Raw genomic sequence first — 25,670 nt, 5'->3', positions numbered from 1 at the left:
CATGTCCTGTTACTTGAAAAACAACATTAAATGGAAAACAAAGTTAAAACTTCTATACTTGTGCGGTACTAATTAAATGTAGATGTAGAAAAATTAAATCTGTAAATCAATTTACTTTAACCAAGTTTTATCACGTAGCACAACATTTTGTTGCACTTCTGTGGATTGACATTACCTTGTGTGTCTACCTTTATAGTAATTTCCTCTTTGAATATATCCTTGAAACATAATCCCACAATTAATTTGCTTCAAATGGGAACACAATGGTTTATTCTAAGGTGTGTATTGAATATTCATGTTCAACAACACCCATGTGAGCTCAGCACTGTATAAAGCATCCATTCATTGCCTGCCTCGATCCTGGGAGTATTTCTTGTGCTGTGCTGTGCGCTGCCACCAGAGGTTTTAATAAACTGAACAGGTGGCCAAGCAAGCTAATGCCTGGACACAAAAATATTTTACTGATACCTAAAAAAAATATTTATAATATACTATATTGTTGAGGCACTGTATAAAAAAATATTTTATTAAACTGCTTTCGAATTTGTGGTTTTGAAAGTCTCTTATGCTGTCCCTCACTCTCTCTCTCTGTGAGTGATTTTTCTCAGTAGCACCTGTCAGTCTGTCAAGAATATCACTGATACACAACACAGCATTTCACTCTAGCTTGGCTTTTGGAGCTCAAGGCTGAACTAACAGCCTTACAGGACAGGTCCTGTTGAGCCTTCTACACTCATCTCCACAACCCCCACCACCTTCAAAGGAAAAAAGTTTTGAATGATGAGCTGCATCACAACTTTTTGTCAGGTAAAGACTTTTTGTAGCCACTTCACAAAATCTCCCCGTTTGTGTTAGAAGAACACATGTAGGGGCCTTGCAATAGTTGAGGATCTTTATTTCCTCTTTTTTTTTTTTTTTTTTTAACCCAGGCACCAGTGCTCTCATGCTGTGGTCGCTTTTAGACTTTCGTCTTCGCTCGGCTGGGCACAGCCTGCTTGCCTGGGTCTCATTAAAGAGTCTTTAAGTGACACAGGCATGACCCTGAACATGAGCTGGCACAATGCGTCAGCCCCCAGTCGCTTAAGTGGCAGATCGGGAATCACTCAGCCAAGGCTCAGTCATTTAATGTTGCTTTTTTTTTGAGAATGAGCATGGGGGGCAATTTGTTGTGTTTGTGTGTATGTGTATGTGTTTTACAAATCAGCCGTCAACTTTTACATATCACTTTCAGGTCCGGTGGCAGATGTTGTCACTGAAATGGAAAAAAAAGCACACATGGTAACCACTGAATTTCTATTAAAAAACGTAGCAAATTTGCAATTTTGTCTGAATTGCCACGTCGTCTATTCACCAGAAGAGTTTTGGAGTGGAAATAAGAACGGAAGAAATTGTAACAGTGAGGGGGAGGGAACTGATGGAGCGAGGTTTATAGATGACTGCTTTAACATTCGTAGAGGACCGGAGAATTTCATAGTAGGATGATTTCCCTCTGCCTTGGGCTTCCCATTTAGATATTCTAAGATGACACTGGCTGCATGGTCATGAATATTTGAGAACACGCACAGGTCTGAGAGAACGATAAGTGAGGGAGTGGAGGTGTGAGAAGGAGAACGACAGGGTTAGATATCTCTCAGGTGTAAGTGATCCCCCCCTCAAGCCCTAGTTGTCAAAGGATGACAGGCTAGCCTTACTTTGTCACTGATGTCTTACCTGCAACTGCACTTTGAATGGCTCCAAGGGACAATAAATTCCCTTTCAGCTCGCATTCTGATCACTGAATCAAGAACAAAATCACTCTGGCTGAAAAGAGATATACTTCACAGAGTTCACTTCATTTAAAGTAATCTTATCACAGGCTCAGCCAAATCTTTGAGCATAATGACTTAAACAAAGACGACTCAAAGTATAACTAATTTGATGCATCTTGTCTCAAACATTGGTTAAACTAGGAATAAGAGAAAACCGTATCTGGCTGTCATCAGAGAAAGCACTAAATGATAATAGCATTTCTAATACAGGCGACGGATTCGAGTAAAAAGCAGCTTTTATTTTCATTGGAGGTTGGAGTGGAAGATGTGGTCAGACGAACCATTTAGGGCTCTTGGATTAAATCTCTGCACCCAGTCATTATCTTCAAAGTTCATCAGAAATCAGAGCAAGGCTCATCTGAGAGAGGTGAGATAAATAGCGGGCTTGAGTTAAAAGCATATGAAAGAGGTAAATAAGATTATTTGTGTGTGTTTGGTGCATCAGGTTTGTGCTCACTTACCTCCGTGAAGAGGCCTGAAGACACCCTGCTAATGACAGACCTGTGGTTTGTTGTCAGTGCAAACCTATTACTGAGTGTTCTTGTGGTATAAAGAGATGGGACAGCTGCCTCTGGAAGAGCTCTTCTCTCTAATCACAGCCTCATTTATCCTGCCTTTGCTCTCTGCAATCTGGAATGAACGTGTAATGCAGTTTTCAGTTTGCATTCCTATTACGGGCCATGGTGAGGAATTTTGATTGGTTTCTGTGATGTGCACCGTAGTGTGACAAACAAAAGACCTCATCTGAGTAAAACAGGAAAATGGGGCATGTCCGGTCATTTCCATAAAGCCGCCATAAAATGTATTCAATCAAATAAAACACAAGCAGAGGGTTTTTTACTGTGTTGCTATAATGGCCATTTCTTCCTCTGGCCGCCACAGGCTGCCTGATGAAAACACACACACACACCATCTGCACTAAAGGGATGGAGCAAGATATCTTTGATTCAGTGGGCAATGGAGAAAGAGCTGATCAAAGTTCCATCTCAAACTGCTGGCCTTTTTGCCACACACACACACACACACACACACACACACACACACACACACACACACACACACACACACACACACACACGCCCGCTGAGAAAATTGGATAGAGGTTGTATGAGGAGTCCCAAAGCATGGATAGGATGGGGTGTTGTTGGATTTTGTCAGTGGGTTCCCGCTTGAACTTTTCAAATTAAATTCAATCATAACAGAAGTTAATATCAGCACACTTTTTAATATAGAGCAGATCTAGAACATACTCCATATACAATTATTTACAGAGACCCAACATTTCCCACTATGGGCAAGCACTTGGCGACAGTGGCCTCAAGCAGACCCTGAATCGAGGCGGGCCGCCATCTGCCTAGACAGATCAATTCAAATATAAGTTGTAAAATAGTAAAATAAGTTATAATATTTACCTATCGAAATATCTTCTCTTACTTGTGCTGGGAAAAAACACAAAATGCTTTACTAACTTGAACTTGTTACAGAAATATCTACAATATATATCTTTGCTAATATTGAGCATTAGCAACAGCCGCAAAGTTACACACTTTGATGTAGACGTTACTCAATCTCACACTGAATTTGAAATAGTTGTTGTTTGTTACTTGTATTGGGCAAACCATAATTTACAAAAAAAAAAGTTGCTAGCTCAGTTTATATATGTTTGACTAAAATATTCACTCGAAAAACATTGATGTGTTACATAGACAATACAGTGGCAAAAGCCAAATTTTTGCATCGCCGATTGTTGTTTGCTTGACAAAGATTGACTTTACAGATGACGATGATTTAGTATTGTCTCCTGCAGTTAGATGTATTTGTGACTCTATTTCAGTTGTTAACATACATCTTTTTTTTAATTGTGAAACTATTTACCAGATGTTTCAGGGATGGAAGGCCTTCAGAGAGACAAAGTTTAGATTTCATTAAAAAAGTCAACATTTTCAAATTCCACATACATTTAAATGCTAAAATAACTCACTTAACAGATAGTACATTACCCATACACAATTGTGTTAGCTTTCAGTCACTCAATACTATATACAACGTTACATTGTTGTAATCCTTGCAAATTCTCTCATTTTGCTTATTCTACCTGATTTGAGAACTGTATGACTGGCAGATATTAGCCACATCTCAAGAGGCAGTTTGAGCATCCACTGTTCCATAGTGAATTGTCGCTCCAATTATGAACTGCTGAAGTATGGAGAATCCCAGCCTCAGTTAATCCTGCCCTGTCAATAATCATGATGTGTAAAAGGCGGTGACTTGACATATTTTTGGCACAGCCACTTGCTTTTAGCTGGATGAGTGTCAATGTGGTGGGAATTTTCTGTAAGTGCACGAGTTTACTGCCAGAAAGAGAGAGAGGGGAGAGAAATGGAAGCAGACAGGGAAACAGAGCAGACACTGAGAGAGGGCTAGAGGGGACACACGCAGACACACACACACACACACACACACACACACACACACACACAGAAACACACTTTTACAAGAACCAATCTCAGAGATATCCAAGAAAGGTCTTGGTAGTGATTGGGTGGACAGCTGAGCAGTGATAACCTACGAGAGTAACAGTCCTCAGATAAGGACTGTCTCTTGTCTGATGGCCACTTTGCTTCCCTCACCATCATTGTGGCAATGTCAGCCAATGTCACAAGTGCTGAAAAGTACTACTGTTCAAGTCGGCAATACTAAAATTAGTCAAACTAGTGACCTTTCTCTCTTTCTTTCTTGCTAGCTGGCAGTCTTGTAGTCAGAAAATGTAAGATAGTTTAATGGTACTTTTAGTATTAGAACTACTGCTCTAATGGATAGACGTCATTACAATGGATGCATACTTTCTTGTCCAATTAGTGTTATACCAACACAGTATATTAAAATGTCACAAAGATAGTCAGTACATAACAGTGAACCCTGCCTTATTAAATTAGGTCTTTTAGTTTCCTGCAAAATACAGGTTTATTCAGAGCCTCCTCTAGGATAATGTCATTGCCTATGTAATCTCAGAGCAATGTTTCTATCATTCCTTGTAACCTTAACACTTTACTTGCATCAAAATATTGTTATAGAAAAAGTATCATTTATGATGCATAAATCTGATTCATCCCACTGATTTAGCTTGCTGGGTTCAGGGATTAAACCAGCTGTCTTCCTCGAACTAACAATATAAGGAAAACAATATATGGCGTGTCAGGCTGAGACATGAAGGGGGTGTGCTACATTCTTAGAAATGCCAAAGATAGCTCCAGGTTGAAGATGTTAGTATGTGCATGATAGAAAATTCTACCTTGGCTTTCATTAGCAAGCTGGTTCAATTGTCTGACCCTTGAGTCAATCAACCACTTGAATTCATTTATGAAAAGTTAGCAGGGGTCTGATTCCTGCCAATCATAGTAGAGAGGAGGAGTGAGCTCCATGGATGGTGACAGGTTTGACACTTGTCAGTCACGTCAATGGCAAGTGAGCCACACAGATGCAGGCAAATCGTAACAGTGGGAACTTGAAGGGTGGCTAGTGGGCAGTGGTGGAGGAAGTATTCATATTCCTACTTCCACTTCCAAGTCCACTGTGCAACATTTAGGAAAAGGTATTGGCAGAAATGGAATCAAATATCCACAGATATAGTTTCATCATCGAATAATCACCTGAAAATAAGAATTGTTGTGTTTTCATTACGTTAGATTAAGCAATTTTTGTCTACAGACGAAGTGGCTCCTCAGAACAGACAAACCAAACTCAGGCTCAGAAAGGGCCTTTCACGTTTTATCCGACCGAATCTGACCAGGTTGTAAGCATTAAGAATGATTATATAGAAAAAGCCAATTTGTTTGCTGATGGTCTGGTGTGTATACTGTATGTAGGTCATGTACAGGCATCAATATTAAACTGAGACTGTTTTATAAGCAGCTAAAAACTCCTTAACTAAAAGTACGAAATCAGGAAAATGTACTTAAAGTATTAAAAGTACTTAATGCAAATGTCTCCTGTGTCTTACACTAATATATATCATTATTTTTAGTCGTGCATTAAAAGTAGGTTAACAGTTGTAGCTGGTTGAGGTGGAGCTCATTTAAACTATTTTAGAACTAATTGAAGTAATGATTGATTTTATTGTGGTTTATTCTGCTGATTATTTTCTCCATTGATCAATTGGTTTTGGATTGTTTGGTTTGTAAAACTTCAATTAAAAAAACAGTTCTTCAATAGTGAAGAAAGCCATCACAAAGTGACAACTTCACAGTACTTGTTTTGCTCAACCAACAGTATAAACCTCATGATTATTCAGATAAGTAAAAGAAAAGCAGCTTGTCCTCACATTCATATATTTTGTGTGTACAAATCTGTAATTTGTAAAGTAACTAGTAATTAAAGCTGTCAGATACATTTAGTGGAGTAAAAAGTACATAATTTCCCGTATGTGTACACCACCGACTGTGGGTGTGTGTGAGAAACTATTGGCTTTCATCATACAGGGATGATGTGTAGTAACACCCTCACTTTCACCAGAGAAAAGTGCTGCAGTCTCAGTGATTATGATATACTGTATACAGAAGTTCCACTTTTGCCACTCTCACATTCTACCCATTCCAACTGGCCATAAATTATCTTCATTTATGTGCATTTAATTTCACATCCTACCCAGGCAGGCAACAAAGAGTGCATTTGATGGATTGCACAATTACACTTCTGTGAACCTCCAGTTGCCTCTCCAAATCTTGGAATTGCCTCTCTTTTATCCGCCCTGTAGCCAACGGGCATCAGAGTGTCTGCGGAAATCCTCTTTCATAAATTCTCCTTGAATTCTTTTTCTAACTTGAAATTTCTGTGCTTTGACAGCCTGGCTAATTATTCACTTCATTACTAAGACTCTGATTTTGTTTTTAACACTGCTTCTATTACTGTCGCCCGTGGCCTCAGCGTTTCATCCCCCATTACAAGCAAAAGTGAAAGGATAAAACCTCAGGCGAGAAAGGAGAGAACAACCTGTTTTGCCTTGTATGATAATTGGTGAAGCGTTCACTTAGGCAGAAATAAAACACCTCTGGATGAGACTTTTGCTTTAAGTGCTTGAGCTACATTAAAGCAGCTTGAAAGTCCTGCTGTAGATGCCAGTGGCATGTAAAATGTATAGATAATGGGCTGATATTAGAGCGGTAAAGTCTGTCCTGTTTGCGAACAAAGCCTGCAAATCAAGTTCATCACTGACAAGACCATGGCAGCTTTTAATATTATGGATTCCGAATATATACTTATGGCAAGCCTCCAAAACTTGAATGGGATTTGCCTTTCATAAGACTGATACATTTGACATAGTAATGAACTGAAGTGCTTCTTCAACATGAAGTTCCATAGAGATAGGGCGAGATTGGCCTCAAAGCTTTGAAAGAACTGCTCTGTCTGCCTTTTCTTATTAAAAAGAAAATCCTGTTAACTTTAGCACACTTGTAAAAGTGTTGAAGCCAGACGGATGACAATTGAGGGGGAAATAAATGGTCCCCGACCCTGAAGAATAGAAAGTTTAAACACTCTAAAGCATTTTTATTGACAACTGAGCACTCGCTCTGCCATGTCAGGTTAACACTACATGTGTCTCATATGGCATCTGAAAAGCCCCATGGAAAGGCTGTTAGGAGCGTAACATGTCACGATGCAGCGATGTTTTCGAAAACATTTTAGGCTCTTGCCACAGCCTGAGCGTCAGAAGTGTTTTCTCACAGTAATGATATCATTTTATTGGCTAACAATACTTCAAACTCCTGTGTACTATATTTAGAAAGGCACCAGATAACTGCTTATGTTTCCCACCCCCCACTGTGTTGACATGCACTTCAATAAAGTGACTCATTGTGCCAATTAATATTTACAATTGTTTGAAATTAAGTGCACTCTAGGCTTTGTTGTGAGAGTGTATGCAGTCATTCGTGAAAATAGTTGTTGGAATAGTGCACGCTCATTAAAAGCAACCAACTACATCTAAGCAGAGAAGCTAATTACTTATAAAAACTGCTGAGCAGATGTCTGGCGCTCTTGCCATGAGGAGACGCCCTTTCTTTCCAGGGTAAAGCCACAAGTTAACACAAGTAGTACACTAGTAAACATTCTATTTATACATGAGTAATACAAGGAAGCCTTACTGGAGACAGTGAGTTCGGTGCCAATGAATTGAGTGTATTTTCATTAGTATTTTACTATGCTGTATTTTGATTCTAATTCTGTAGAAAAGACACATCATTTATAGGTGATTTAAAAACATTTAGATAGAACATGGGTATCGAACTTGCCAGTGTAATCATTGTAAATACTGTGTATATCCACTCAGACATATACAAAAACAATCGGCATTAAGTGCAGTAAATAGAGAGGAGGAAAAAACATGATGTATACATATAATGTACATATCTACACATGAGCAAAATTAAAGGAATACTTTTGGGGATATTTTGGGAAAGACCCTTGGTCCCCATCTTGCTGAGAGCTAAATTAGAAGATCGAAACAACTCTCATTTTTGTCTGTTCAATATGAAGCTAGAACCAGCAGCTGTTTAGCTTGGCTTACCAAAATGACTGGAAATCAGCCCTGCTCCATCGAAAGGCTTTTCAACACGTTGTATCTTGTTTGTTTAACCAGTATGAAAGCCAAAGTGTAAAAACAACACATTGCGTTTTTCTTAATGCCAAACTAAGGCTCCAGCTTCATATTTACTGTACGGACTTGAGAGTGGTATCAATCTTCTCATGTTGGCAAGAAAGTGAATAAACATATTTACCAAAATGTAAAACTGTTCCATAACTAAATTTATATAGATGATATCCTTATAACATATAACCTGGTAATTACTTTCAATAGGATAAAACTGACATTCCCTTAAAGTTAGCTATACATCAGGATGCAACTGATTGTAAAAAGAGGATGGAACAGAAACTGCTTGCACTTGGTTTTTCTTAAGGCCACAGTAGAATAAAGGTTATGGACATGTACAATATACTATTCAGGCTAAATCTCTCATAATCTATTACTGTGCATGTAACTGACAGTACGTCCTATCAGCATGCAACTGACGTGCATATAAATGGGGCCTGGCAAATTGCCTTATCAAGCACCAGGTAACCACTTGATGCTGAAGTGCCCCTTTCCAGGAAACCTCCTCTTTGTCATAACCTCTCCCAAACCCTTCCCTGTATAATCCTACTCCAATCTCCTCAAGGTGGGATTTGTCTGGATCAATTTCATAATGCATTATTCATTTGAGAATTTAATCAAATATCTCCTCCACCAATCAGCCCAACCCATACCTCTCCTAACCCTCCATCGTCTCTCTACCCATCATATCAGTGATTGTTGGTGTCACCTGCAATAGCAGATTATCAGCCAAATGAATTATTGGGTCACAGGTGAATTAGACGCTTGGCTGACTGTAATCTTTTTTTCTCTGGCAAAAGTAGCTTAGTGTAAGTTAGTTTTTTTCTTTTTTGAGAGAGAGCGAGAGAGAGAGAGAGAGTGAGAGAGAGAGAGGGAGGGAGAAAGAGGGAAAAGTGCTTGAGAAAATCCCCTTTCTGCCTGGCTTCCCGTGGGTTTCTGCAGTGTAATGGTTTCCTTTGAGAGGCACGGGTGGAAAGTGCTGATGCTTGTTGGCTGTGTATGTGTATGTGTGTGTGTGTGTGTGTGTGTGTGTGTGTGTGTGTGTGTGTGTGTGTGTGTGTGTGTGTGTGTGTGTGTGTGTGTGTGTTTGAAGGCAGCTATTTTCCATGGCTAACTGAGCCACTGATGAGCTTGCCAGCCAGGCCAGGGTCTTGTACAGTGTGTGAGTTTTTGTGTGCCTGCACATGCGTTAGTCTGTGGGCAAGCAACATTTGGAATCATGAGTGTGGATTTCAGCGTACAGTAAAGTCACACTAGGTGCGTGCAATTAAAACCCTGGAGTCGGTCAGTCGAGATAGATGTAATAACAAAGCATTTTATGACATTAATGCATAACTTTCTCCTGTCTGTCTGATCATCGCTGTGTGCCAACGGTGCCAACATTAAAGTATATCACCACTTGCACAGCAGTCAGCCTTCTAAGTTTGTTGATGAAGATAATGACACATTGCTTTTCTCCTCCGCCCCTCACCCAGGAGGACTGAAAAGTAAATGAGTGTGGGGCAGAAGGGTTCTTGTCGCTGCTTTGTTGTTCTGTTCTGTGAGCGCAGATGGAATTATATGATAATCAGAAATCAGCCAACATTGTTTCCCCTCTGCACACCCAAAGAGGGTGGGAAGCCTTTAAATATCTAAAAGAAACATTTTTTCCCTCCCCAGGAAACACAAATATATTTGTTTTGATCTTATCCTTTTTTTAAAAAAAAATTATATGCTATTCATGAGTATACACGTCTAAAAAAAACAGTTCTGAATCTATTCATCTGCTATCTCATAGCCACCAAGGACAAATTCTACTTTCACATAAGCAGTATATTTAGTTCAAAAGGCTCTTTTGTTGGTGTTGTTCCACATCAACCGGCAAATATGTCATTTAGGCAACTAATATGGCTGTGGCGTGCAGAGGAACAAAAATAGCTAGCGGCTGTTGCACTTCTCCCACTCTTTCCTGCATCTTGTTGTTTACTAAGTCAAGGTGGTACAAGCTGTCTGAAACTGCAACTTCTATATGGACCTAGCTGTATGTTATGCCACGAGAAATGAAGGGGCAGGAGAGCTTGCTCTGAAACTCCCACACAGTAAGAGTGAGTGTGTTGCCATAGCTTGCTACAGTTCACGACTCACCTCTTACACTATGAGTGACACACACACACACACACACACACACACACACACACACACACACTGCCTATCACTGTATCTAGCATGTCAAATGATGTTAAAGATGGCTAAAAGTAACATAACACTGTACACATAACACACGGAAAAAAATGCATGAGATTGAATAAGACTCATTATTTTCCAATAAAAGTTTTTTGTTTGATAGAATGTATCTATAGTGAAGATACTCATTAGTATTAAAGCACAACCAGTCTGTTGGAGAAATGTTGCAGAAAGAACTGTCCGCCCACACACACCTTTGACCCTCATCTGCTCCAACTCTAAATATATAGCAGCAAAATCCACACAATTGTATTTGAATCTCACACACTGAGGGATTAATGCTTCCAGGTACAGAGTGCATATCCTCGGGGCAGGGCTCATTGTGTTCCGACATGTATGTTCAGCGAGGATGCGGCACCCCTTGGATTTGACTGTACAGTGAAGTCATTGAGGAGCAGACTCTCAAGATATTACGGGGCATCAATCCCTGTCTGTCTGCCTGTCTAGGCTGTTAACCACCTCTGGGCTGCACCATTGATCTCCGTAATTGTCTCGCACTCTTCAAAGGGAGCTGAGAGTTGGTTTGATCCGAGCTGTTTACTTTCACAGCCCCTATAGCCCTGCTCTCTGAAGAAGAGAGCCATCAACCACTTCAGGCATGAGCTAGCATATTATAGTACTATTACTGTGCATGTGCTTGTGTTTGTGGGTTTGTGTGTGTGAAAGAGAAAGAAAGTGAGGTAGAAAAGAGAGACCCAGCATAGCCTGTAGCCTTACAGGCCTGGGGGTGAGCTAGCAGCTTCTTGCTGTTACATAAGGGCAGGGAATTGCAACCTGCACATTCCCTGTTATCTATTCATGGGTATGTAAGGGAATTACTACATAGAACCCTATGTTCTAACTCTGTTGCACATAAAATTACAGGCTTCATTCAGCTATTGTTTGTCTGAGAAGTGTTTTCCTTATGCAAGACACCAAAACCTTCATACTACCGCCACAAACAAGATAACAGAGATGACGTGACAAACAGGATGTTAGGCTTAGCAACATGCTTTGTGGGTGATAAAATGATAAAGTGCATCCTTCTCCTCTCTGCATGCAACATCATTCTATTGCTGCATTTGAGGACTTCAAGTTTAACCGCAGAGTCAGAGAAGGGGAAGTTGCTAACCAGACCTTCCTTCAGGTCTAGCTGATAGCAGCTTGCAATGACTAGCTGATAATAAACACTTGCATATTTTACAATGAATGATCATATGGATCTGTCTCATCTGCTGACAGAAACGAAAAGGGTCTATTAAAATGCAACTCTATCAAAACAGTTCCAAGTTTGCCGTGCTGTAATTTAAATATAGGACTCAAGTCAGTGGAGGGGATTTGAATGGGGCTATACAGTCTTTGGACCTGCTACCAAGTCATGTTTACAGACTGTGAGTGAAGGAGCCTTGATTTTTATCACCTAGTCTGCAGTGGGGTTAGCCATTAAAGTTTATGGACCAAAGAAGAGAGAGTGTGGGGGGAAGGCATTGGTAGTGTGCTTCCAGTGTACCAAGGGCAGGCTGCATGTGCCACAACTAGAGTTTATTTTCTCTTACCTGCAGCTTTGTCTGTGAGATAGATATACATGGATGCAGGAATTTGATTTTCTATTAACTGTTACTCAGGCACATCCTTATCATTCTTGGTGCCCGGTGTAAAACTGTACTCAGTGGCATCTGTCTGATAGTTGGCGAGGCACCAAAAGGACGCAGCCAAGACGTGATTAAGTAAGCAAGAGCAGGTATAGAGGGAGGGAAATGTGAAAAACTAATAGAGTGGTAGGACAGGCTTCTTGTTTGGGGGCAAGCATTGACAAGCTGAAGAATGTATGCGAGAGCAGGTATGAACACTTGTATTGCTGTCTTTCCTCGCAACTCGTCTTCCTTCTGTGACAGAGAATTACAGATATTCGGGAATCTTAAACTGTTTTGTGAGAAAGAGGGATATTAACTTGTCGGACGCTCTGCACCGTTTATCATACATGGCTCTGTAGATCTCTCTGTACTTACAGTAACTGCAGGAGAAGGAATCATAAAAGGTCTTTCCCCAGTCTCTCAGCAGTCGGCTTTCAGTGAGTATTTACCTTTCAGGCTGAAAAAGTCCAATCAAGTCTCTGAGTCAGGTGCAAAAATATCTTCTTGGTTCAACTAGCGGAGAAAGTGTGCCTCTTTAATGTTTTTGAGAAGCAGGATATTTCACATTACAGAACATGTATTTTCAGTATACCAAACATATTGCCTGCCAATGACAGCCACTAGCAGTGCTGACAGAAAGCTGCATCTACACTTTCTTTTACCTCCGTCTGTGTTTGGATTATGTGCCACTTTTGTTGAATTGTCTTTGGTAGCACACATGAATTGTGACATTATCTGATCGAAAAGCATATTTCACACTCCCAGAAAAAATGTCCTGCTCTGGCATATTGCAGATATACAATGGAAAAAAAGTAGCACTCTAGAAAGACTGGAAAATTAATTCAGTGGAAACTCTCCAGCCCCCCAAAAATATGGAGACTTTATATTCAGTGCAACACTATCAAAGATGGTATAATAGGCTGGGATAATGATCGAGTTTGTTTGTCATTGTAGTCCATATTTCAGCGCAACGAGCTGTACTCTTCAAACAGCTGGATAATTAAACTAGCAAATGCATTAAGTATTGACAAAACTGCACCATTGTAGCTCCAATTTTAAAATCACTTAGATATAAAAATATTGATTCAGTACTTAATCATAATGCACAGTAATGTAGCCCTTGTTGTTTTTCATACTCTACTTCTTCAGTTTAGTTTAGATATGGATTTTTCTTAAACCTTCCATGTGTTCTCATGGTAATTTGCACTTGTCTCACTTCAAAGTGAGATAAGAATTATCACTGAATTATGTGAGCACAGAAGTTAAGTCATGGAAAGCTACGCCAATTATGAGCCCACTTCCAAGATTTTACACTCAATAATCTTACTAGAGTCGAAAAAGATTAAAGTTTAGCTTTCTTTTTATCAAAACCAGACCCAGAAGGCATTCATCTCGCCTGTTTCAGTTTCATGTTTGCACAAGTCATACTTTTTGTTTTACAGTAGGTGCATTTGGTGCATTTGATATATTAAAAAGTTATTCATAAAGCAGACAAAAATAGTACAAACGATTAATAAGGCATGTAATAGCAAAAACCACTAGAAGAAGACATCAAAGTATGTTGTATCTGAGTACAAATCAGTATTTTTACACTCAGATAAGTCTGCCTTGCGTTGCTTGGAGTGCACACACACTCCCTTAGGACCAGAGTAACATAACAAGAAGTACACAGCATCTGGGGCCTGCTATACTTGCCCTACAAAGGTCAGATTTAGAACAATTAAAAATCCTGTCGGAACTGATTATGGCCAACGGACCGATATGGAAACTAGAAGCGGAACCTGCCATACTGGGCTGAATATAAGACAACGCTGATTGTGTCCAATGCCTGGTTTGGAAAATACACTTTCAGACTAGTTCAGTTGGGAAAGGTTCCAAAATATACTAGTCCAAGGACAAGATGATTAACATTTGTGCAAAGAGACATGTTAACCTTGCAACGGTAAGACTACTTTACTTTAAGTGAGATTCAGTACTGTTTGGTTGTCCCTTTCATGTAAGCTGCTGATAATTCAATGAAGAAATAGATTGGGATGGGCAAAAGGGGTGAGCTCAGGTCTGGCTGCTTCTCTGTCTGTCTGCAGACATTTCTTTTTTTCTTCTTTTTAACAGATTAGAAGCAGGCGAATGAGGTCAAGGTAGAGAATCATGAAAAGAATATATCAGGGAAGAATGAGAGACAATGTCGAGGGTAGGCAGCTAAAAATGAGAACATCAGCTCACCCGGGGAAAACACAACCGCCTGTTTTTGTCTGCGCTTGTCTGAGTTTGGAGGTGACTGGCCATCTAAGATCCCTTGTTTCTGTCTGAACATCAGCTGCCAGTGGCATTTGTGCAATGATCTTTACATGGACTAACACATCCACTGCCTACAGATTCATCCAAGGTCCATGAATAATGTGTGTGTGCATGTGCAGTGGCGATAGTGTTCAACCAGCTGTGAGTGCTGGTTAAATAAGGCTAAAAAAGTAGGAATTAAGAAGTACTTAAGCTTTTCCTTTTGCAGCCAGGATCCTCAAACATTTCCTCTGTGGTAGGTAGCTTGTGCTCCCTGTGTTGCACATAAGACCAATCCCTGCCAGTCTCAGTGTGCTTTTCAGGAACTCAGTTTGACTGCTCTAAAATATGTCAAACATTTTGAACTTCAAAGTAGGGCATTAAAAGATATAATTTAAAAAATCCAGTTTTGAGTGTGCTTGAATTATATTTTCAAAAAGCTTTGATCTAGCATTTTCAATGCATGTTGTTAATTGACATATATTTCTGTTCCCATAAGATTCAAACACATTCCTATTGTACACAGATTTTTAGAGTGGGAATGCGCACAAAAAAGGCCACAAAACACAACAATAATTACAGTAGCAGTTACCAACAAAGAATTCACAAATTAATTTGGCAACAGCAGAGATGCACATAAACACTGCTTGCCTAGTCAGAGTTAGTTTGTTAGCAGACTGAGAAGCATTTTGGGTAATCCTTGGCAGGTATGAGTGCTGTATCTGACTCTGGCTTCCACTTGGCACCCAGGTCATAATGAATGCAGCAAGAACACTTCAAATCCAGTGTTTCCACCCACGCTCCCTAATTCCACACCCCATCTCCCATATTAAGAAAGCCTGACGACTCATCACCATGACCTCCAGTGCTCAGTGTGTTAGTACATTACAGTCTGTGTGTGCTTACAAATGTTAAATGTCTGGGTGGTGTGTGTGTCCATGTGTGCTTTAGTGTTTGTGCGCATGTCTCATTGTGTTTGCTTGTGTACCTGCTCAGGGTGATAAGGGCCGGTTTGGAGCGTGTCCTTTGTTCTGCCAGAATTACTCATCCCCCTGTGTCAGCATGGGTGAATTAAAAACCCTGCTTAATCCAAGGTTCGAGCCCAGATAGTTAAAACCTAAGCTCGGTGTCACTGGCGTTGCTGTGTGGGTTTGTTCGCCATTGTCCTAAAATGGATTGGTGTGTTTTTTTTCTCTCTCTCAGTGGCAGCTGCATATGTCAGTAAATATCTGAGTTGGTTGAAATATCTAAAGAGCCTTTCAACAAGCCTCTCCTATGATGCTCAAGTATATCAGTGTGTGTCTTGAAGTGTTTATCTGTATGTGCACACACACACTCCTACACATATAGTACCTTGCGCTGTGTGGTCGGAATTCATGTTAATTCAAGTAGCCATAACAAGTGTTTCCTTTGCTGTTGGCCATCTGAGTCACAGGCTGCAACTGAGGTGTGACACACAACTCTGTCTCTGTCTTCCTCCCTCCCTCCCTCTCTCTCTGTCTCTCTCTGTTTCTCTATATTCTTCTGTGTCTCTCCCCCTTTTTTGTGTTGCTATCTTGGTTCTCGACCCATTAATTGTTTGCCTTCCTTCCTTCCTTTCTGTCTCTTCCTCTTCTGTGTTGTTCCACCCTCCTCCTCCTCCTCCTCCTTCTTCTTCCTCCTCTCCACCTCGACTTCTTGTATTTGTCGACTCCCTCCCCTTTTGTGGCTCCCTCCTCCTCTCTGTCTCTCTCTCTCTCTCCCTCTCGCTGGTCTCGCTTACTGTCAAGCCAGCCACAGCAGCAACAGCAATAGCGTCAGTGGCTCACTGTAGCCAGTTCTCAGTCACAGCGGAGGCTGCAGTGTGTGTCTATATGTGTGTGTGTGTGTGTGTGTGTTGCGTGTGTGTTTACAATGTATGTATCAGCCAGTGTGCCTGCTGCTCTCTAAAGAGCGAACACATCGCATACATGGAGTTACTCTAACTGAGGACTGGAGGAAGATATGTAGGAAGACCGTCCTGGAGCTCATTAAGAGGAAGAAAGAAGACATAACAGCACTTTTCCCCTCTCTCTTCTTCATTTCAGTCTGTCTCTCTTTGTCGACCTCTCCTCATTTCTATAGCTCTTCTCTCACTGTCTTACTGGCATACTTGTTTGCCGCTGGATTGTGTGCAACATAACTGTAAGTGTACTTCCTTGTGTGTATATTGTTATATACTGTATGTGTGTAATGTGCGTGATCTCACTTAGTGTGTCAATTTGAACTTACTGTGTCCATATTTTGTGCCCGAGTGCACACATTTGCATGTTAGTATAAATGGCATGTCATGACATCTCTAATGACTTAATTAGGCCAATTTGTAAAGCCCTATTTGTAGTGAAGGAGCAGTGTATTCATGTAGACACTACTGACCTCCATGGTATAATTCTGTTAATATTCATAAATGTTCGCCAGATGCGTATTATTCAGCGAGTGCCAAAACTGTCACCGCTGCCATTTATATAAAATGTCATTTGTTGGCGTTGCATGTGAATGAATGTCCTCTCCTCCAGGTATTCTCTGCAGTCTGTGTGTGTGTGAGTGAGAGACAGACAGGGAGAGAGGGAATGATTGAAAGAGAGTTAGTGTGTGTCTTATGTGTGTGTGTCACTCAGGGCGTGGAGAAAATCAATAGATCTACAGCTTGAGTTGGACCGTTTACCTCTGCCAAGTGATGGGCAGACACTGTGGCCTTCAAAGGTTCACAGACAAATGCTTGGGATTGCCATAGTAGTACACTATGTCAGCTCTGCGTGCTCCTGCACAAGTGTCTTTCATTTTTTTTGTCTATGATTGATCTTTTGTGTGTGTGTGTGTGTGTGTGTGTGTGTGTGTGTGTGTGTGTGTGTGTGTGTGTGTGTGTGTGTGTGTGTGTGTGTGTTTGTGTGTATGTGTTTTCGAGAGTACTTGGTTAGGATGTGTATTTATCTCTGAGCTTGTGTAAAATGTCTCACTGGCAAGCAGCTGTCGCTTTTTTTGAAAAGTAGTGAAGGAGATCATAGATCAAAAGTTTCTCCTGTAGCTTGCAGCCAGCATGGCCAATAGGACCAGTCAAGGGAACGGACAAGAGCAGGCAAAAAAATAGATAGAAAAAAGAGAGCCAGAGCATGTGTGAAGGGAACAGAGCGAGACCATCATAATCAATCCTCCATGATCCTGGAAGAGCATCATTTGTCTTCTTTTCTCACTCCACTCCTCCTCTTGCCCCCATCTTTCTCTCATTTTCTGTGGTACAGCCACTTTGATCTTGCCTAAGAAGATGGTCCCCAGAGCTTCATTACTTTTAAAGCCTTCATCGTGAGGGGCCATAAAAAGATGCTAAGGAATGGATTTCTAAGACCATTTACCAGACGTTCTGTACCGGCTTGCGAGTAATGGCTACATAGGGATATAATGTTCCTCCACGGTGCGTAATGGCCTTCTGTGGCTTGTGCTCTGGGTTATCAGGGCTATCTGGGATTGGCTATGATACGTCAGTGCTAAAGAACATGACGTTGTACATATTAAATGGTCCCTACCGGGAGTCCTGGCTCTGTTTAATTCATAAGGACATGTCTATATGCTGCGTGAACTTGTAACTGAATATGCTGCTTGGGGTTGTGTGTTTTTCTTGGTAGATTTGAGCTGCTTCTTAAACCTTTCACTGTGTTTCAGTATAATGCATTATAGGTTTTTCTCATAGGACTGTTTACAGACCTTGTGTTTTGGTCTCTTCCTCTTTTTCTTTCTGCGCACGCATTCATGTGTGTCTCCCGTTGCCCACTTGTGAGTGGGCCGGGGCAAGAGAATGCGTTTGGGGCTGTGTTTTGCCGTAAGCATGTGAGGATTCATATGGGGTAGCAGGAAAATGCTCAAGGAGGAAATGATTGAGAGAAAAGGTCAGTAGACAGGATGCCCTTTTTTATCTGATACAGGAGACTGCAGAGAAAGCGAAGAAGGGAGAGAAAGAGCAGTGCAGTGGTAGGAAGAGGGAGGAACCAAGATTAGAGGTAAAACTATAGCCAGATAGCCAAACAATAAAAGAAAAGATAAAATAAAGGTGAAGAAAAACACCATGCTAGTAGGGCGAACTCAAAAAAGCCTATTAGAATATTTTCAGCCAGAAACAATATATCATGAATCTAAAAATCAGTGATTCATGTCCGTGGCTTTATAACAGGGAATGCAACTGTCATGTGACTTATGTTTCAGCATTCTGCCTTTCATCTGTCATGCCCTCTTTACCATATGACCCTAGTTCTATGACACTGTTTTACGTCCTTTGTTATGCTTTTACAATATTTCACAGTAGAGATGAACTGATCCAACTTTTATTCAACTTAGAGTATCAGATGATACAGCTCTGGATTCAGTAACAGTGCTCACTTTTTCCCAATTTTCACCATTTTTCACACTTAAAATCTGAATACCTTACTGTGTGTAACTCCTTGGAGTCATTTTTATGTAAGGTAACAACCAGGTCAGGGACTGCTGTGACACTAAAAAAATTAGTTGGCGCCCCTCTGTGACTGAATAAATGTATTTGATAGCAGAGACAGAGAGACACTGTATTTAATGTGGATTTGTCTTGTCATGATTAGAGATAAAACAATAAGTCAATTCATCAATTAGTAGAAAGACGAAATGAATTGGCAAATACACAGATCAGCCATAACATTTTTGGTATTTTCAGACATCTTATAGAGAAATCTTTGATCAACATATTGAGAAAATGGTCTACAGATGAATGATACCCAAGCTGCTTGATAAGTTAAGTCTGAGGGCTGATACTGATCTGCCATGTCAGATTGGTACATCCCATTTTCACAGGCTGACTTTGTTTGCGCTCTGTCTTCTATAAGGTGCAGAGTAAAACTCTATTAGGTTTTGGGAGCTTCCTGGTGTTTGCTCGCAATACATGCAACTCATTTCCATTCATTACAAAAAACTGACACAATCCTGTTAGCTGCCTTTGACAGCTCTCTAAAGGCTAAGACAAAACACAAATGGTCTTGTTTCATATCGTCACTTCACTGTTCTGGCACTGTTGTAAAAACCTAGAAATAAAAACTAAAAAAACTTAAGTTTGGTAAATGAAAGGGCTAGAAATGATATCTCAGTTTCTCAGAAAGGAGTGTAAACAAGCTTAACAACACTTAATTAAGACATTTTTTGGCCAAGTATGATGAAATATGTGGAATCACCTTTTGTACCTGTTGTTAATTACTCTGTGTTTTAGCTTTGTTCGGAGCAGCCTGTGTCCTTGAAACAGACTCAGCCCCCTCCCCCCTCCCCCCCTTTCTGCAGCACAAGCTAGCATGTTAATGGTGTTACTTGCAGGTGCAGGACATTGTGTTTGTGTGTATGTGGATGGGCTTGCATCTGGGCATAGCTGTGTGTGTGAGAGAAAGAGAGAGAGAGAGAGAGAGTGAGAGAGTCTGTGTGTGTGTGTGTGTGTGTGTGTGTGTGTGTGTGTGTGTGTTTTCTTACGAATGTGGATCATCTCTCTTCGTTATTGATGGGCTCGTCCCCTACCTCACTCTCCATGACCCAGTTCTCGTGTGCTGACACCCCCTGTTCACATCATGCCCGCAGCAAACACATGTTGTCAGAGCAGTGAGAAAGGGGGAGACAGAGGGTGAAAGAGAGATAGGAAAGGAGAGTAGATTGTTTGTCACCATGCCTTATGTCAACAAGATCACACGTTTAGCTTTTTTAGATCACATTTAGAGCACAGGACTCAAAGTAAATTCTGACACATTATGTCTGATGCTTACCTGTTTGTAACACCTCTATGGTACAATCAAAATGAAGAAAAGAGTTGTTCAGCAGTCTCTCTTTATTTTTTTTTACTTTTAACTGTTTACTTGCTCCTGTAATGTATTTTTTCTTCTCTGTGTGGTTCTACAGAGCAGCTTCCTGGGTAGTGCCACATTTTCAGTTGCCGATCTGCTGAGAGCTAAAGATGAAAGACTGACCTTGAGTCTCAGGTAAGTGCATGTTTCTGTCATATTCTGTTCATTGCTCTCTGTGTTCCTCCAGGCTAAATAAAATTCTGACTTTAGAGTCCAAACATTATGCCTCTTCACACAAGAACTGACAGACCAACTTAAACATCAAACCGAGATGAGTTGGGAAAAGAAACCTTCCCACAGATGTTGCAACGGCAGCTTCAGAAGCGTTGCAGTAGCTGCCAGGGTTGTTTGTTTCCGAGATGTTGTGTTAGCATGTGGGAATACAGCACTCTGATCTGCTTTTTGTTTTTTCTTGGTAAATGGAGGTGGGACAGAGTGTATTTTCTGATTAAATGAATGGAATGAAAAGGAATATCTGTGTCTTGCTTGAAAGGCGGGCCAAAATCATTTTACTATATTTTGGGATACATATTGAGCCAAAGACTGACATCATAGAGTAACCAATCAAGAAATATGTTTGGCCTGCATACATGCATGCTGTATAAAGGTCAAGAAGGATGCAGGTGCCCTCTGCTTTTAGTCATGGAAGCTTAAGTGTAATTCTTGATTAAATCAAGCAGCCAACAGAGAAAGTTTTATTGTTTAAGAAAAGTTAGAGCGCTACCTTCCTTAAAGACAGGGCTATAAGGATATAATCAGTAATTTTGCGACAAACAAGATTTGTTGTTTTCCTTTTGGAGGACACATCGAAACGTCACAAACAACAGATAAGCAGTGCTCCAGAACATGATTAATGGTGTGTCCATCTCATGAGGCACTTGACATGATTGCTAAGAGGTATGTCTATAAATAAATGGCTACCAAGGCTTGACAAGCATGAAATGGTATTTTTCTGGTAGGTTTAGTGATTTTACAGACACAGGAGTAGAATGGGTTTTTTTGGTGGAAGGATTGACTGTCAAAATGGTGCAATTCATGCACCGTTTGAGTGTTTGATAATTGTTTTAATACTTTCCACCACTTTAGAGAAAGAGGAAACAGCTCTGGCCTGTTGTGTGTTAATTGGCTGAATTCTCTGTGTGCAACTCACTGTCAACGGAGCTAACGGCGTAGGTTTAGGCAGGAATGTGAGGTTGTTCAGAGCCATTCAGATAAGGTGATCATTAATTAAACACCTACACAAAAAGCAGTGCAATCACATACTTGACTCATTTATTAAAACAGTTTTTAAATACAACCAATTAAAAACAACAACTCAGTGGGTTTTTTTTGCTGCTGCTGATACTGAGCTTGCTGCAGTGATTAGCAGGTGTATTCTAGGATCCTGTAACATCACTGTTGGATGTGGACCACGTTTGATAGGTACTGACCACTGCAGACCGAGAACGTCCCACAAGAGCTGCAGTTTTGGAGATGCTCTGACTCAGTCGTCTAGCCCTTGTCAAAGTCGCTCAAATTCTGCCCGGTTTTCCTGCTTCCAACACATCAACTTTGAGGACATTCACTTGCTGCCTAATATATCCCACCCACTGACAGGTGTCATGATAATGAGATAATCAGTGTTATTCACTTCACCTGTCAGTGCTCATAATGTTATGGCTGATCGGTGTATCTTAGAACTCTGTCACTGTCGGTACACTGCCTTATCGGTCGTGAAAATCTTGATTTTGAGACAATGACATGGCTGATAGCTAGCTTGTCTTGTTGTTTAACATAGTGTCAAATTATATTTATTGTTTGTCAACCGTACACAGTGTTATTGACTTTGAATGTTGCTAGCATAGCATTAGCTCTCTGACTCTTCGCTGAGCCAAAAGGATCTGTGAGTGGAAGGAACTAGAAAACATCTCCCACTGCCAAGTCGTAACCAGAGTTCCTCCTATTCACTGGAGTAGTGAACAACGTTTCCGTTGCATTAGAACCTGCACGATGTCCGTTACGCGTCGGATGGTTCTGGCCTCCGTGTCGTCCATTGATTCCTGAGAATGGCTGCATTTTTGAGCTGATTCATAAAGCATTTCACAATAAAGTATTACTCAACATCCCCACATTGTAAAATGTATTTCATAATGTAGTATGTTGTCATATACACAGTGCAGAGATAACAGCCTTATGTCTTACCGCTGACTGTGAGTCTGGATTTTATGACATACTTGTTGCCTAAAGGGATAGTTTTGTTGCAGACATAGTACCTCACGCATCTTGACTGAGGAACCGTATTGCAGGTTACATAGAGAAAGGTGAAGGTCAGAAGGGTTACCATGGTGACCAAGGTTCCATCGACTGGAACACAAAGGAACGTAAATGTTGTGTTTGCTAGTAAGTGTTGCAAACATTTGCTAGTATTTGTGTGTGTATGTGTGTGTGGAAATACCATGCCGACATGTGGACTTTTGCTCATGCCTGAAGCAGCCGAAATAAAATTAAGTATACACAATACTTTATGGCTTTTCATGCAAGTATTATGTATGATCCAGTGGTCAGGATGTTTTTCCTCCACCTGTAAACTGTTAAGATGAAAGTGTCTCTCTCTGTTTGTGTTATCAAACAGAATTTGTTTTTTCCTTCACATTCATAGTTGTGTCTAAAAATATGCCCCTTTGGCAATCCACTCTCTTTTTTCTTCCCCTTTCTACTCTCTTTTGTTATGCTTTTCATTTCCTGTAGGTGATCTCAGGTCACTGGGTATAATTGCATCTTGCACGATTGACTATATGAGCTGCAGTGAGAATAGAGATTACAGCCCCCCTGTGTGTGTTTGCACATTTGTGTGTGTGCATGCACACTTTCATGCAGGTGTTGGTCTTTCCTCCCCTGTAGTCTCACTGCACTGTTGTGTTTCTGGTTCCTTTTGTTGTTTAGTGGTATATTTTTATTCTTTGGGATAACGTGAAGTCCTCCCATGATACTTGCAATGCTGGCACAAGCCTTTTTAATAACAAAAAAAAAAACAGATTACTAAAATGTCAACAGTCTGCTTCTGTATTCAGAGGCTGCTGTTACTATGCTGTCTTCATCATTATTACTGCTCTCTCCACCTACACATACTAAACCATTAATGTTCAGTAGCATTCTTTATGGCCGTGATTCCCAATATGGGCTCAGGACTCCTAAAAGGGGTCTCAGGATTAATTGGAATGGTTGGGAAATGATTAACAGTTTAGGAAATCAGATAAAACATATTTCTGCCACACAAATCATGTTGATTTTTTTCATACAACTTTGCTTTTTTTCCTTGCTAATATAGGTGATTATTTTGACTTTTTCATGCCTTTTAAATTACTCAAATAAAACAAGAAACTACTAGTTGGAAACCAGTGGTGAGTCAGCATTCCTTCATTTTCAGGGGTCATGAGCCAAAAAGGGTGGGAACACTTGTTTTAGGGTTTATTAATATCCGTTACAGAAGATTAAGAAAGCCACTCACTGTGTAAACAGCAAAGGTTTTTTAAATAAAATGAGTACACAAGGAAACATTCTGCACTAATTTCTAGTACAATGATCGGATGCTGTTTATAGACTAAAGATTACTCATCACCATTTATGGAATCAAAGGGAGGAACCCTTTTAGGTGCTGTGCTAAATAATGACAGAGACCATATTTAAAATCTTCTCTACACAAACAGACCCACACAAAGGTATAATGGCCTAAAGAAGTGTTGCTGGTGTGGTGTAGGAGCTGGAATGTGTTACACGGCACAGTCGGTGATGCATGCATAACACATACAGACACAGAGGAAACTGTCTTGATTCGATATGCTGTTTGCTTGTTGGTTCATCCAGTGAGAAAACATTTCAAAGATGAGCAGCTTTTCATGAGCATGTATGATTCATTCTGGGCTGTTTGACCTGTGGATGAGCCTATGATTCACAGTTCAAATTTGTTCTGCTGGCCAAGCAGCTCGGATGCTGCAGCACTGACATGGACAGGAATGCAATTCATTCGGCCCGTTAAGGAACAGATGCTTCATTTTAATACAATGTTCTAATCCCCACTCGGGTTAGCTGTTGCAGAAAGTCAGTTAATTTGAGTTGACTTCGCTCAGCAGTGGGACTACTTTATCTCCATGAGGCGAGGATTGATCCCCTTCACTGAATCTCAAAACCAATATGACTTTGACCAACTTCCTTCATAAGTTCCAGATTGACATTGGTGCTGAGCATATGTAGAGAGGAAATTGGTATTTGACCAGCGCCAGTGTGTGTATGTGAATTTTGCTTTTACTTTGGCCCTTCAGTAAAGTTCACTCTGCTACAGGGCTATCCACCTCAAAACTCATTCCTTATTCCCATGAATTCTCTTTGCATTTCAGCTCCTCTCTCAAGTCTCCTGCTCACTTTTATGTGTGGCTGGTTAGGATGTTTGTCACGGATTGTTTTTGTTTCCTGTAAGGCACGACAGGTTTGATTTGGGTCACTTTTTTTGAAGGTCCCTGACAGTGTCACGTTGAATGATTGGGAGTGGTGGATACATGGACTCAGCCCTTGTGCAGACCCGTCTCTTTTGTAGGCACCAGTAGCCACTGAAGTGATGATGAGGGAATCTTGCCTTCCTGCGGCTCTCACACCAAAAACCACCAACCAAAAAGCACACCAAGGTGTTCACACTCACCGGTATACAAACTGAAGCAGCGTGGACACACAAGCCTCTGTAAACCACGGACACAAGCTCACAGGAAAAAAAAAAAGGCTAGTTGGAGAATTGAGCTGTTTCTTTGAAGTCTGGACCTTTATTAATCAAAGAGCAGACATCTGATTTAAAGAGAATTATTGATGATTTGTTTGATCAGCACACAAAGTTTGCCGGACAAAAACTACATGTTGAATGTCTTATTAAAAGGCTGCAGTCTTTTAAAATTTGTTAGTAGAGATGGGAATGAATTTAAACAAAATTGGAAGCTGAAGAGAAGGAATGCATCACTTCTTGTGTGACGGTATCTGTGTGGTGATTGAGATTAAAAGTCTGAACGGAACATAAATACTCAATACTAAAGTCATCTAAAAAGAAATGAGCTGGCAGTAAGGTCACTGTGTCACCTGAGGTCAGGTTTTAGACAGCTTACATGATCAAGGATATGTGATTCTGTATGCAGGCGTGTGTACATGTCCATGTGCAAGCATTTGTGTTTTGAAGATATGCTTGCATCAGAGCAACATGTCCTCAGTGTTTTCCTGCCTCAGGTTATGC

At 40.6% G+C, this 25,670-nt stretch overlaps 1 protein-coding gene across 7 annotated transcripts in view; it reads left to right on the top strand.

The window, feature by feature from the left end:
* inpp4b (inositol polyphosphate-4-phosphatase type II B) overlaps nucleotides 1–25,670 on the top strand; it is a 127,146-nt gene that overhangs the window by 25,233 nt on the left and 76,243 nt on the right. For 4 of the 7 annotated variants that reach the window (XM_051386712.1, XM_051386711.1, XM_051386713.1 and 1 more), the window contains one exon: nucleotides 20,478–20,557. In XM_051386712.1, coding sequence (XP_051242672.1) covers nucleotides 20,478–20,557 — 80 coding nt within the window. The other 3 variants (XM_051386715.1, XM_051386717.1, XM_051386716.1) reach the window with 3 other exon arrangements.

This window comes from Dicentrarchus labrax, unplaced genomic scaffold (genome assembly GCF_905237075.1).
Source record: "Dicentrarchus labrax unplaced genomic scaffold, dlabrax2021, whole genome shotgun sequence".
Classification (NCBI taxonomy): domain Eukaryota; kingdom Metazoa; phylum Chordata; class Actinopteri; family Moronidae; genus Dicentrarchus; species Dicentrarchus labrax.
Note: the sequence above shows the minus strand (reverse complement) of the source record. Positions and strands in the feature narration are given on the sequence as shown.